Here is a 14139-nt window from a genome sequence, read left to right as displayed (position 1 = left end):
ACTATATAAGATGCAGGTAGAGGGGCGCCTGGGTGGCGCAGTCGGTTGAGCGTCCGACTTCAGCCAGGTCACGATCTCGCGGTCCGTGAGTTCGAGCCCCGCGTCGGGCTCTGGGCTGATGGCTCAGAGCCTGGAGCCTGTTTCCGATTCTGTGTCTCCCTCTCTCTCTGCCCCTCGCCCGTTCATGCTCTGTCTCTCTCTGTCCCAAAAATAAATAAACGTTGGAAAAAAAAATTAAAAAAAAAAAAAGATGCAGGTAGAAAAGGCATTTCAAAAATATAAACACATTTCCTTTTGGATATCTTGTCCTTAGGAAGTGGCTACTATACTCTAATTTTGTTTGTTTATTATTCATTTATTTACTCATTCATTCTCAAGTATGTATTTAAATTCCAGTTAGTTTAGGGGCGCCTGGATGGCACAGTTGGTTAAGCGTCCGACTTCAGCCAGGTTACGATCTCGCGGTCCGTGAGTTCGAGCCCCACGTCAGGCTCTGGGCTGATGGCTCAGAGCCTGGAGCCTGTTTCCGATTCTGTGTCTCCCTCTCTCTCTGCCCCTCCCCCGTTCATGCTCTGTCTCTCTCTGTCCCAAAAATAAATAAACGTTGAAAAAAAAATTAAAAAAAAAATAAATTCCAGTTAGTTTATATTCAGTGTAACATTAGTTTCAGGTGTACAATATAATGATTCATCACTTACATACATCACTCAGTGCCCATCACAATATATTAGCTCTGTCTTGCTCTATCTTCTGGACAATTTAGAAAACAGATGTTAATGTTTCAATCTAACGATAGAAATGAATCTGAAATAGTGAGATAATATTTGCTATCTAGAAAGAAAACTCTATTAAAAGCTAAGTCTCCTCCTCCTGATTAGTTAGTACTATTGAACACCACTCCCTTTCCTCATTCCCATACTGGCCTGGGTTAAAGGTTTCAGCTTTAGAAACTACTAGGGGACAGAATAGGAAATACTCAGTTTCCTTTCAGAAGAACAGGTAAACAGAAACTGAAAAACAATACGTACAGCTTCCAAACTTCAGTGGGCAGGCATGTACATCCATAGGAAAATCTTCCAAATGCATGGGGCACTCAGCATGAATTGTTAATCTAACACAAAGGAGAAAAGAAAATTAGATTAAGCAAAAATGAACAGTATTAATCACAGAGCTGAGTTCCCACTCACCAGCAATGGGGTGCCCCTAAGAATAATGGGATTTCATTTATTTAGGTTCACTGAGATCGAAGTCTTTATGAACACAAGGGATGAATTAATTGAACCAAACAGCAACTCAAAGCAGCATTCAGTATTCAGATTTTTAAATCAGATTTGAATCCCACCTTACCACCTTTAGAAAAAACACATATAACTTATCTGCCTTAGCTGAGTTCCCTCAGCCAACCCTCCCTCTCAAAGAAGGCTTAAAACACAAGATTCTGACTTATTCACTCTTTGATAGCAGTTAATTATTTGTTAAATAATTCTTATCAGCAGCCTATAGAGTGAGTTAACCAATGTAAAGACTACACTGGGAAGGAGAGATGAATATCTTTATCTTGATAATGAACAGGTACAAAAGATGTCTCTGCTGCTCACAGCAACTGCTATAACTTTGTTGATGGAGATGCCTCTTGGAGAACATATACTGCATGTGCTTGTGCACACACACGCATGCACACACACACAAAAAAAACTGGTCAGCAAAACAAAATATGAAGGTAATGGAGGACACCAAAAACCTCAGAGGTTAAGTCTAAAGACCTCATGCTTTATTTTTTTAATATTTTTTAATGTTTATTTATTTTTGAGAGACAGAGACAGAGCATAGGTGGGGAGGGGTAGACAGAGAGAGGGAGACACAGAATCTGAAGCAGGCTCCAGGCTCTGAGCTGTTGGCACAGAGCCCAACATGGGGCTCAACTTACAAGCCATGAGATCATGACCTGAGCTGAGATCATGACCTGAGCCAAAGTCAGATGCTTAACCGACTGAGCCACCCAGGTGCCCCATAAAGACCTCATGTTTCTTAATAGGAACAACATGTGAAAGACACTGCATGGATTCCTCAATGAAAATCTGAATGGGGTATGATTTGCAATGCCCACATATTCATTCTCCTGCATTATTCTGCATAAATAATCTATTCTAAGATTTCTCCTCTGATTTCTTGCCAATAAACTAGGCAATCTAGAAGTGGACAAATTCTTAGAAACTCACACACTATCAAAGCTGAATCAGGAGAAATAGAAAATTTGAACAGGCCCATAGCCAGCAAAGAAATTAAATCAGTAATAAAAAAATCTCCCAACAATTAAGAATCCTGGACCAGATGGCTTTCCAGGGGAATTCTACCAGACATTTAAAGAGTTAATGCCTTTTCTTCTCAAATTGTTCTAAAAACCAGAAATAGAAGGAAAACTTCCAAACTCATTCTACGAAACCAGCATTACCTTGATTCCAAAACCAGACAAAGACCCCATGTAAAAGGAAAACTAAAGGCCAATATCCCTGATGAACATGGATATAAAAATTCTCAATAAAATACTAGAAAATCAGATTCAACAGTACATTAAAAGAATTATTCACCATAATCAAGTGGGATTTATTTGTGGGCTGCAGGGCTGGTTCAATATTCGCAAACCAATCAATGTGGCACACCACATTAATAAAAGAAAGGATAAAAACCATATGATCCTCTCAATAGATGCATAAAAAGCATTTGACAAAATATAGCATTCTTTATTGATAAAAACTCTCAAGAAATTAGGGATGGAATGAACATTCCTCAACATTATAAAGGCCATATATGAAAGACCCACAGCTACTATTCTCAAAGGGGAAAAACTGAGAGATTTCCCCCTAAAGTCAGGAACATGACAAAGGATGTTTGTCACTCACACACTCACTACTGTTGTTCAACATAGTACTAGAAGCCCTAGCCTCAGCAATCAGAAAACAAAAAGAAATAAAAGGCATATGAATTGGCAAAGAAATCAAACTTTCACTCTTCGCAGATTATATGATACTCTTCATGGAAAACCCGAAAGGCTCTTTTTTTTTTAAGTTTATGTATTTATTTTGAGAGAAAGAGCAAGGGAGGGGTGTAGAGAGAGGTAGAGAGAATCCCAAGCAGGCTTTCCACTACCAGCACAGAGCCTGATGTGGGCCTAAACTCACAAACCATAAGATCATGACCCAAACCGAAGTTGGATGCTCAACCAACTTGAGCCATCCAGGGACCCCTGAAAGACTCTTTACAGAATTTTGAGCCTTAACTTTCCTTGGCCTAGGTAGTAGCCTTCCATGTAGAAATGAGACCTGCAGAGCATAAAGTCAGAATTCTTTGGAGCCTAGCTTTGATGAGTTATTTCTAGCTAATCTGTGTGTTTCCTGGTTATACTGGATTCAATCTATGCCATCCTTTTAGAGCTCTAGGTGACCAACTGGACAGCATTTCCAATCCTAATTGTTAAACCTGATGAATATGTAACCCTTCACAAATGTTCAGAGGAGCAATACTAGATATTGCTTAGAGCAGGATAACTAAAACATGTTCATGTGTATGTTAGCAAGAATTCTAGACTAAAAGGTAAAAACCAAGTGTATACTCTTCAACAAGTACTTATCCATCTCTTATTTTTAGTTCTCCCAACAAAACAGTAAGAGGTTGAATCTAGATGGCAAGTATCCTTGAAGATCTAACTAATCCCTTTAATATTTACAAAATTTTTCATGTGTCTTGGACAAAGGCTTAATTTTCAAGTCAGACTGCACTATTCCATCAATCCACTCTTTATTCTCAAGGCATAAAGGAGGTTTCATAATTCAAAGGATCTGACACACAGAAAAAAATTATTTCACTGTGAAACCTGTTCCTTGTGTTGGATACTTAAAATATTCCATGACGGTTTAATAAAGAAAATTGTGTTCCTTCTTTCCACTTATATTAGTATTTCCAAGACACTGTCTTTTGTGAGTAATGTCAAGGGGAAATTATTTTATGTCTACCCAGCAGTCCTGAGGACATGGCAAATAAGACCACAACAAATAGATTATAAAAGCAAGATGCAAAGGGCATCTGATTTCTGATTAGGAGTGGAACTGATTCATAACATTTCTATCTTCCTTTCCATACACTTCTTGCACATCCTACCTAGGCACATAGCAGAGAGGGAGGAGAAAGCAGATGTTGGTGAGGGCAGAGTACTTCACAACCCAGATTATGCTGTGCTCCTTTCATTGGTTCTTAAACACACCCTAATGCTCTCTGACATCCCATGTTATACTGTGTTCCCTTCTTCCTTCTCTTTACTTTGCTACAAATTTCAAGACCTTTTCAAGATTTTCTGCAGCAGAAAGCACCCTGGCAATATCCAAGCTAATATACTAATCACTACAGTCTATGCCATAAAAATATCCATCCCCTCCAAAAGTTTCCTTCCATATTATTATTATTATTATTATTATTATTATTATTATTATTTTGTGTGACTAGAACCCTTAACATAAGACCTGTCCACCTGGCAAATTTTAAAGTAAACAATACAGTATTGTTTATTGAGAAAAGGACCTGAATAGACATTACTCCCAAGACATACAAATGGACACAGTTATGTAAAAAGGTACTCCACATCACTAATCGTCAGAGAAATGTAAATGAATATACCCCCTCACACCTGTTGGATAGGCTATTATTGAAAAAGACAAGAGATAACAAGTGTTGATGAGGATGTGGAGAAAAAGCAACTCTTGTGCACTGCTAGTGGGAATGTAAATTGGTGCAGTCACTATGGAAAGCAGTATGATGAAGGTTCTTCAAAAAATTAAAAATACAATTACCATAAGATCAAGAAATCTCACTTTTGGAAATATATATCCAAAGTTACTGAAATCAGGATTGCAAACAGATATCTTCACTCCCATGTTCATTACAGCATTATCCACAATAGCCAAGACATGGAAGCAATCTAAGTGTCCATCAACAAGTGATAAGAAAATGTATATACATACAATGGAATATTATTCAGCCTTAACAAAAGAAAGAAATCCTGCCATTTTGAGCCACACTGATGAACCTAGAGGACATTATGCTAAGTGAAATAAACCAGACAGAGAAAGACAAATACTATATGATCTCACTCATACGTGGAATCTAAAATAGTTAAACTCATAGAAGCAGAGTAGAATGGTGGTAGGGAGGGAATGAGGAAATTTTAGTGAAAGGGTACTCAGGTTCAGTTTTTCAAGTTGAAGAAGTCCTAAAGATCTACTGTATAGCAAATAGTCTTTAGTCTTTCTTTTCAAGAAAGGTTAGAGACCCCTCAAAATGTGACATTCAGATCATAGGGATTCAGTTCCACTCCAAGGTTTAGCTTGCTTTGATTCCTATGCAAAAACAAGACAGAAATTCCTATAAGAGGAAGTCCAGGAAATGCCTTTCTTTGGGAGTGAAAGATACAGATAGAAAGGAAGCTCTTTTAGCCCTACACGTGTGCATTCATATGTGCACACGCACACGCACACACAAAACCCTACATTACTGCCCTCATTTCACTGCTTTGCAGCATTCTGGCTCCCTTGTCCCTACCTTTTGCTGCTCAACAGTTGGTTTTTATTCCACCACAGTAAAAAGTTAAAGTTTTGTTACTTCCATGGCCTCCTAGCTAGTCTCTTTCCTGTAACCTTTTGCCCTTACAGTATATTCTCTGCACGATAGCCTTCTAATGTTTCCTCATCTTATATAGACTAAAATCCAAAGTCCTTGCCATGGCTTATAGGGTCTTGTATGACCTTGTCTTCTTCTTTTTTCTTTTTTTAAAGTTTATTTATGTATTTTGAGAGAGAAAATCCCAAGCAGGCTCTGCATTGTCAGTGCAAGGAGACTGACCCATGATATCATGACCTGAGCCAAAATTAAGAGTCAGATGCTTAACCAACTGAGCCACCCAGGTACCCCATATGACTTTGTCTTCTGTTTCTCTTCAGCTTATGTCCTATAATTCCCTCCCTTGTTCACTTTGTTCTAGTCACAATGGCTTCCTTGCTTCTCTTTCAACATGCCAGGCTCCCATACATCATGGTCTTTGCACTTGCTATACCCTCATACCTCTTTCAAGTCTTTGTTTAATTATCTTCTAAATTAGGCCCACCCTGACCTCCATTCAGTTTACTATTACACTGTGGTTAGTAAACCTTACCATGCTCTTTCTTTACCCATAACACCTAACATATAACATGCCATATAATTTATTTTTTCTATTTATCATCATTTTTTTCTCCTTACTATAAGGTTATGGATTTTTGTCTTGTTTTCTCTTTCATGTGCTCCAGGAGCCTAGCACATTACCTAGCACATTGTAGATATTCAATACATATCCATTGGTGAATTAATTAATGAATGAGTTTTCTCTCCTAAAACCATATATTTCTATGGTGATCTTGTAGAGACGAGGTGTACACTGGGCAGACAGGGTTTAGGCATTTTTAGCATTCCAGTCAAAATAGCATTTTTTTTAATTTAAGAGAGAGAGAGAGAGACAGCTCACAAGAAGAGGAAAGGGGCAGAGGGAGAGAGAAAATCTTAATCAGGCTCCATGCTGAACATGGATCCCGATGTGGGGCTTTATCCCACGACCCTGGGACATGACCTGAGCTGAAATCAAGAGTTGGATGCTCAACTGACTGAGCCTCCCAGGCACCCCTGAATAGCATCTTAGTTTGATTCCTTAATAGCATAATATCTCAACTTATTATCTTAACTGGGCATATAGCCTCTTTCCTAGAATTTCAGAGCAGAAAGAGCCTTACTGAAAACATCCAGTATTATCCCTTCAGATGTTTCACTTATGATGAAACAGAAGGGAAGGAAATTGCCCAAATCATCCAACAAGCCTGTCCTAGAGCTGACTAAAAGTTTCTGGATTCTTTGATGTAGTCATCAAATATTTTTTGATCACCTACTATGTGCCAGGTATTATTCTAAGCAATGTAAGTACATTAGTAAACACACCAAGAGTGCTGCCCTCTTAGAGCTTACATTTGAGTAGAGGGAAAACAAAAAATATAAAGTATTTATAGATAGATAGATAGATAGATAAATACATACATACATACATACATACATACATACATACATAGTATATTAAAACATAATATGCCTCAGGAAGAAATATAGTATGTGAATAGATAGTATTGGGGAAGGATTGTAATTTTCAATAGGGTGTTCAGGGAATACCTCACTGAGTATTTGAGCAATGATCTGAAGGAAATGAGAATGAGCCTTGTAGACAATTTGAGGAAGAACATTCGAAATAGAGGGGGTAACAAATGCAAAGGCCTTGAGGTTGAAGTTTTCCCAGTGTATTTAAGGAATAGCAACTAGACCATTGTGGCTATAGTGGACAGATGAAGAGGGAAGATTAATAAAAGATAAATTTAAAGAGGAAACTATGGGAAATGGACTATATAGTATAAGGCCCTCCTTAAGATATTTTGGTTTTCACCTTAAATGAAATGTGGAAGTATTGCATGATTTTGAGTAGAATGGTGATTTGATCTAACATTTTAGGATCATTCTAGCAGCTCTGTAAAGAATAACTTGAAGGGAAACAGAAGGATGATGAAATTCAGCACCCATTCATGACCCAAAACTCTCAAAAAGCTAGAAACAAAAGGGAATTTTCTCAATTGATAAAGAACATTTGTGAAAAATCTACATCTAGAACCATACTTTATGATGAAAGTCTATTTCTTCCTAAGATCATTTACAAGACAATGATGTACACTCTTATTAAACATTTTCCCGAAGATTTTAACCAGTCTAAGAAGGAAAGCAATGGGAAGTGACTGCTAATCGCTTTGGTGGTTCTTTTTAAGAGCAACTAAAGTATTCTGAAATTATATATTAGTGATGGCTGCACAGCTCTGTAAATATACTGGAGAATATTTAGTTGTATACTTTAAAAGGGTAAATTATATGACATGTGAATCATATTTCAGTAAAGCTGTTTAAAAATTTAGGCAAGCAAAAAAAGTTAAAAACATAAAAAATGGAAAGCAAGAAGCAAGACTGTTTTTAATTGCAAATAGTAGGTTTTAGATATTCTGTTTATAGATGTCCTAACATCATTAAGATTCTCTCCAAATTGATCATAGATTCAACATATTCCTTATCAAAATCTCAAAAGCTTTTCTTTTTGTAAAAGTAGCAAACTGATCCTAAAAGTTACACAGGAATACAAAGGATCTAGAATAGGCAAAATGTATTTAAAAAGAAAATAACTGTGAATACTTTCACTTCCCAATTGCAAAGCATACCAATAAGCTACAGTAATCAACAAAGCATGGGTTTGGTCTAAAGACAGACAATATAGATCAAAGGAAAAGAATAGAAAGTGCAGAAATGAACTTCCACATTTGTGGTCAACTGACGTTGACCAAGGTCCAAGGCAATTCAATCCACAAAAAATAGCTTTTTTAATAAAAGGTGCCAGGAGAATTTGATATCTACGTGCAGAAAAAAATGAACAAAGATTCTTACCTTATATCATAAGCAAAAATCAACTCCAATGGAACATAGAACAAAATTGAAGAGCTAAAGCTTCTAAAAACCTATAGTAGAAAATCTTTGTAAACTTGAGTCAAAGATTTCTTAGAACACCAAAAGTGTGAGCTATATAAAAAAGGGGTTCCTCAAAAAACTAAAATTAGAACTACCCTATGATCTAGCAATTGCACTATTGTTAGAATTACCCTATGGTCCAGCAATTGCACTATTGGGTATTTACCCAAAGGATACAAAAATACAGATTTGAAGGGGTACATGCACCCCAATGCTTATAGCAGCATTATCAACAATAACCAAACCATGGAGAGAGCCCAAATGTCCATCAACTGACAAATGGATGAAGAAGATGTGGTGTATGTATATATGTGTATATACATATATAGGTATATATATATATATATATATATATCAAGACACTCACACACACACACACACACACACACACACACTGGAATATTACTCAGCCACCAAAAAGAATGAAAATTTGCCATTTGTAATGACGTGGATAAAACTAGAGGGTATTATGGTAAGCGAAATAAGTCAGTCAGAGAAAGACAAATACCATATGATTTCACTCATATGTGGAATTTAAGAAACAAAACAGATAAATATATAGGAAGTAGGGGGAAGAGAAGAGAGGGAAACAAACCACAAGAGACTCTTAATGATAGAGGACACATTGACGGTTAATGGAGGGAGGTGGGTTGGAGATGGGCTAGATGGGTGAAGGGTATTAAGGAGGGCACTTGTGATGAGCCCTGGGTGTTGTATGTAAATGACAAATGACTGAATTCTATTCCTGAAGCCAATATTGCACTGTATGTTAACTAAAATTTAAATGAATGAATGAATGAATGAATAAATAAATAAATAAATAAATAAATAAATAAATAAATAAATATTTTAAAAATTGGGGCACCTGGGTGGCTCAGTCAGTTAAGCACGCAACTTTGGCTCAGGTCATGATCTCACAGTTTGTGAGTTTGAGCCCCATGTCGGGCTCTGTGCTGACAGCTCAGAGCCTGGAGCCTGCCTCAAATTCTGTGTCTCCCTCTCTCTCTCTTCCCTTCCCCCACTTGTGTTCTCTGTCTCTCAAAAATAAATAAATGTAAAAAAAATATTTTTTTTAATTAAAATTAAAAGTATGATAAAATGGACTTCATCAAAATTTAAACCTTTTTCTCTTATAAATACACCACTAAGAAAATAAAGACAGCCATAATGTGGGTGAATATATTTGTAAATCATATCTTGATAAATAACCTGTATTAAGAACATATAACTGACTCTTACAACTTAAAAATGAGAAGAAAACAGCCCAATTTGAAAATAGAAAAGATATTTAAATATATATTTAATAAAAATATTGTGTCAATAAGGACATAAAAAGATATTCAACATCATCTATCATTAGGGGAATGCAAATTAAAATCACAATGAGAGATTGCTAAATGTGTATTAGAATGGCTAAAATAAAAAAGACTGAAAATATCAAGTGTTTGCAATAATTTGGAAAAAATGGAACCTCATAAATCCCTGGTGGAAATGTATAACGCTAAAGCATTCTTTGGAAAACATTTTGGCAGTTTCTTAAAAAGTTAAACACATATTGTCTATAAAAGTCTGTGGTTCCACTCTAATTCTCCATTATTGAATAGAAATGAAAATGTGTCCACAGAAAGACCTGTTCATAGCAGAATTATTTATGAGAACCAAAAGGTAAAAACACCTATCAAATAATGAATGATGAAAATGTGGTGTATTTGCACAAAAGAATATTAGTCATCAATGAAAAGTAATAAGGACAACAGAACGGGTGACTCTCAAGTGTATTATGCCAAGTGAAAGTAGCGAGCACAAAAAGTCACATACTGTATCTTTCCATTCATATTAAGTGTCCCAGAATGGCACATCTATAGAGACAGGAAGTAGATTAGTGATTGCCTGGGGCTGAGGTTGAGAATGTATGGTGACTGCAAAGGTTTGGAGACAGTTTTAGAGGTGATGGAAATGTTCTAAATCTAGTTTGTGGTTATAGTTGTACAACTCTGTAAATTTGCTAAGAATAATTGAATTGTACACTTACAACATAAATTTTATCATTCGTAAACAATACTTCAAAAAGAGCTCTTATGAAATTAAAAATGCAAGAGAGGCATTATAGTATAGCCTTTAAGAGTATAGATACCAAATCCAGATTTATAAGATTTACAACCCACTCTACCTCTTAGTAGCTATGTGCAAGTTATTCCAGGTCTCTGTGCCTTGTTAGCTTATATTTTACAAATGCCAATTAAAGCTCTAAAACTGGATAGTATTATGTAGGGAGACAAGATATCTAAGCACTGAGATTGAGAGTACAATAACTAGATTAATGTCTTTTACACTGAATCCTAATACCAGTGATTCTCAGTATCTCATCTATTTCCTATGGTATGCACTACCCATGGGTAATATAAATTTTACCTCTGAGGTGCCTGGGTGGCTCAGTCAGATAAGCATCCAACTGCAGCTCAGGTCATGATCTTACGGTTTGTGGGTTTGAGCCCCGTGCCAGGCTCTGTGCTGACAGCTTGGAGCCTGGAGACTGCTTCTGATTCTGTCTCCCTCTCTCTCTGCCTGTCTGTCTGTCTGTCTGTCTCTCTCTCTCTCTCTCTCTCAAAAATAAACATTAATTTTTTTTAATTTACCTCTGGTAGAAGGTATGTATATCAGAATCTCAAAGTGGTAGGGGTGCATGAAATAAGGAGGTAAACAATGGGCTGAATATGGTAGTTTGAAAATGTTTACGCCAATGATTAAGCTATGCCATCTCATTATTGACTTAAAGCCACTGAGTAAATAGTTTCTTTTTTACTGCTTTGGAACTGAGACAAATTTGTGACTTGGTTATTTGGTGTGTTATCTCATCCCATTGGAATTATCTAAGTACATTTTCAAAATGAGCACATATATCAGAGATTATTCTTACTATGCTATTTGCTGATTAGTTTCTATTATAGCATTGACACAATAGTCAACGTTTGTTTTATATTTATTATATAGTGCTTTGCATTTTTAGGATTTTTTTTGGTACATATGTCTTATCTCCTGAACTAGACTGAATACCACATGTAAGTCATTTGCTTTTACATGGGAATGTATGCCATGCATTAACCCAACTAGAAAAAAATTCCAACTCAGAAGCTACTGCATTTATGTTCTTAGTGCCCTTTTGCCTTTGGCTCAGGGAAAGTGATCCTCCTGGAAAATGAGGCTCTGGTCTTCTCTCACTTTACTAAGCTGCTTACCCATTTCTTTACCCTTATACTACCTCAACATCTAGAACACATTCCTTACCTAGAACATTGTGGAGCTATACACATAACATCTGTACACCTCAAAATATGCATGTCATACAATTAAAAATATTTAAAAATTATAAAATGAATATGAGTCAAAATGAATCACCCAGCTCTTAACAACTGCCTCACAGAAAACCATTAAATTATTTCTAGATTTTTGCATATAGAATACTGATTTTTTAAAGCGGAGGCATAATGTAGGAAAAAATTCTAGAGAAAAGAAGTTTCTGAACTAACTGAAGTCCTAAAAGTTAAAGATCTAAATTTTATTGAGTATATGCACTCATTGTTCAGTGAGACTCTCAACACATTAAGAGTAATAAAGGAAGGAGAAACAAATTTAGTAGGGCACAAAGGCCTTTGGAGTTCAGTCTGAGCCCGCTGTAGACAGTATGTCACCTGGGCTTTTTAGAAATGGAATAATCTGTTTTGAATTCTGAGGAATATTCTTTCTACAAACCAAAGAGTAGAAAACACTTCAGAAGTGGTTGAGGTGCTAGGTAGGCTCTTTCTATGACCATGGAGTAAAGGGCAGGGTGTGAGATTTATGATGCAAAAGAAAAAAAATAGTAAGTCATTACTAGCTATTATCAGTAGAGGATGAGCCATTTCAAATAAACCACCACCAAACACCCAAAACAAGCAGCATATTAGTCATAAGAATGCCAGTTGTCTGCAGGTTTACCATTAAATCCTTGTGCTATAGGCAAAAGTCTTTAGTACATTGGGCCTCCTAATGTACATTTAGTACCTTGGGCCTCCTAATTAGAAGACCACCAGTTTAGCAGTTCATTTAGCCTTTATAGGGAACACATCTAAATTTTAACAATTACTTCAGACATGTAGCTCCAGACTCATTTTCTGACTTTCACACTTTTCCCCACTCTCCATATATCTGTAGATATGTGTGATTTCAGCAAACAAAGCTCTCATGTTTCTGTTTTTGCACACATTTTTTAAGCCTGAAATGCCATTTCCTTTGATATGTGCAACAAATTTCCTTCGAGTCTTTGCTTAAATATTACCTCTTCCATGATGCTTTTTATGTGTGCTATAGGCATAGAGAGTTCTCTAGCTCACAGAAATCACAGAGCACTTTGGGCAAACACCTCAGTCCTTAGCACTGTTGAAATGAGTTTCTAGGTCCAAGATGGAGCTCCTTCTGTTTGGGGTGCCATGTCAACAAACTGAAACTTAGATAACTTTTGTGTTCCTGTAAATATTCTACTTGGCCAGAAACACTGTATAGCCACTCAGCCAAGCCCCAAATGCCAAGCCAACTCTGGGCCTTTTTTATCCCAAACAAGGTTGACTATGTGGTCTCACCCAATCAGATATTTTCTATTTTTCTCTTCCTAGTTCTTTATTCTTTATCATATGAAAGCTTTCTATCTTCTGCCACATTTTCCAATTTTGCAGTAGGAGACTGTCTACTTCATGAAGTGAAATAAAGTTTGTTATTATTACCTAAGGTGTTTTCTTTAATAATTTTTAACAGCACATAAAATTATCATGATCTGTTTATGTGTCTGTCTTCTGAACAGGCCTGTGAGTAACTTAAGAGAAGAGACTCTATCATTGTAAGTAATCCTAGCCCTACTATGGTTGTTGGCCCATAAGAGATAGGCAATAAATTCTTGACTTAATAAATATTTCTGCAAGACAGAGTAATTCTTTTCAACCCTGTTTCCCAAAAGAAACTGCGGCCCACAGAGGAGAAATGCTTTGTCTATGGTTACATGCTGATGTGGGCCAAAGTTGGGACTCTTACCCAGAGTCTTAATTCCTACTCTAAAGTTTATTTCATTATAACATGCAGTCTTCACTCTATCTAGGAGTAGCATCTAAAATAAAATAATAAAATGTAATATAAAATGGCTTGGTTCTTTAGAACTACAGAGAATCTTCTGGTGATCTGTGAATCAGTCCCACCCTTGTGTTAGAATGAGTTTTTTAAACAGACTCAATCTGTCTGGATATCAGCTTCTTGCCTTTGAGAGTAAAGGCAATTCTTGTTATTTCAAGACCCTGATTTTCCTCTTGAATCTGACCACTTGGGAATACATTCTTCCTTTCTTCCTTCCAGCTCAATGCCAGTTCTCCTATAAAGCCCTTTCATATCTGGACCCATGCTTCCAATTCATAATGAAACCTGTACTTTTTAGTTCACAGCACTTCATTGTTGGCTTTTTGTGAAAATTCCATTATGCCTGATAGTACAGTGAAT

At 36.5% G+C, this 14139-nt stretch overlaps 1 protein-coding gene across 1 annotated transcript in view; it reads right to left on the bottom strand.

Moving 5' to 3' along the window:
* Nucleotides 1-14139, bottom strand: part of GABRA3 (gamma-aminobutyric acid type A receptor subunit alpha3) — a 354827-nt gene that overhangs the window by 71207 nt on the left and 269481 nt on the right. The window contains exon 6 of the mRNA XM_040467471.1: nucleotides 1029-1111. Within this exon, the coding sequence (XP_040323405.1) occupies nucleotides 1029-1111 (83 nt within the window). The remainder of the gene's footprint in view (nucleotides 1-1028; nucleotides 1112-14139) is intronic.

The sequence above is a fragment of the Herpailurus yagouaroundi genome, unplaced genomic scaffold (assembly GCF_014898765.1).
Source record: "Herpailurus yagouaroundi ecotype Mexico unplaced genomic scaffold, PumYag 67493, whole genome shotgun sequence".
NCBI lineage: Eukaryota > Metazoa > Chordata > Mammalia > Carnivora > Felidae > Herpailurus > Herpailurus yagouaroundi.
This window is presented reverse-complemented; position numbering and strand designations above follow the sequence as displayed.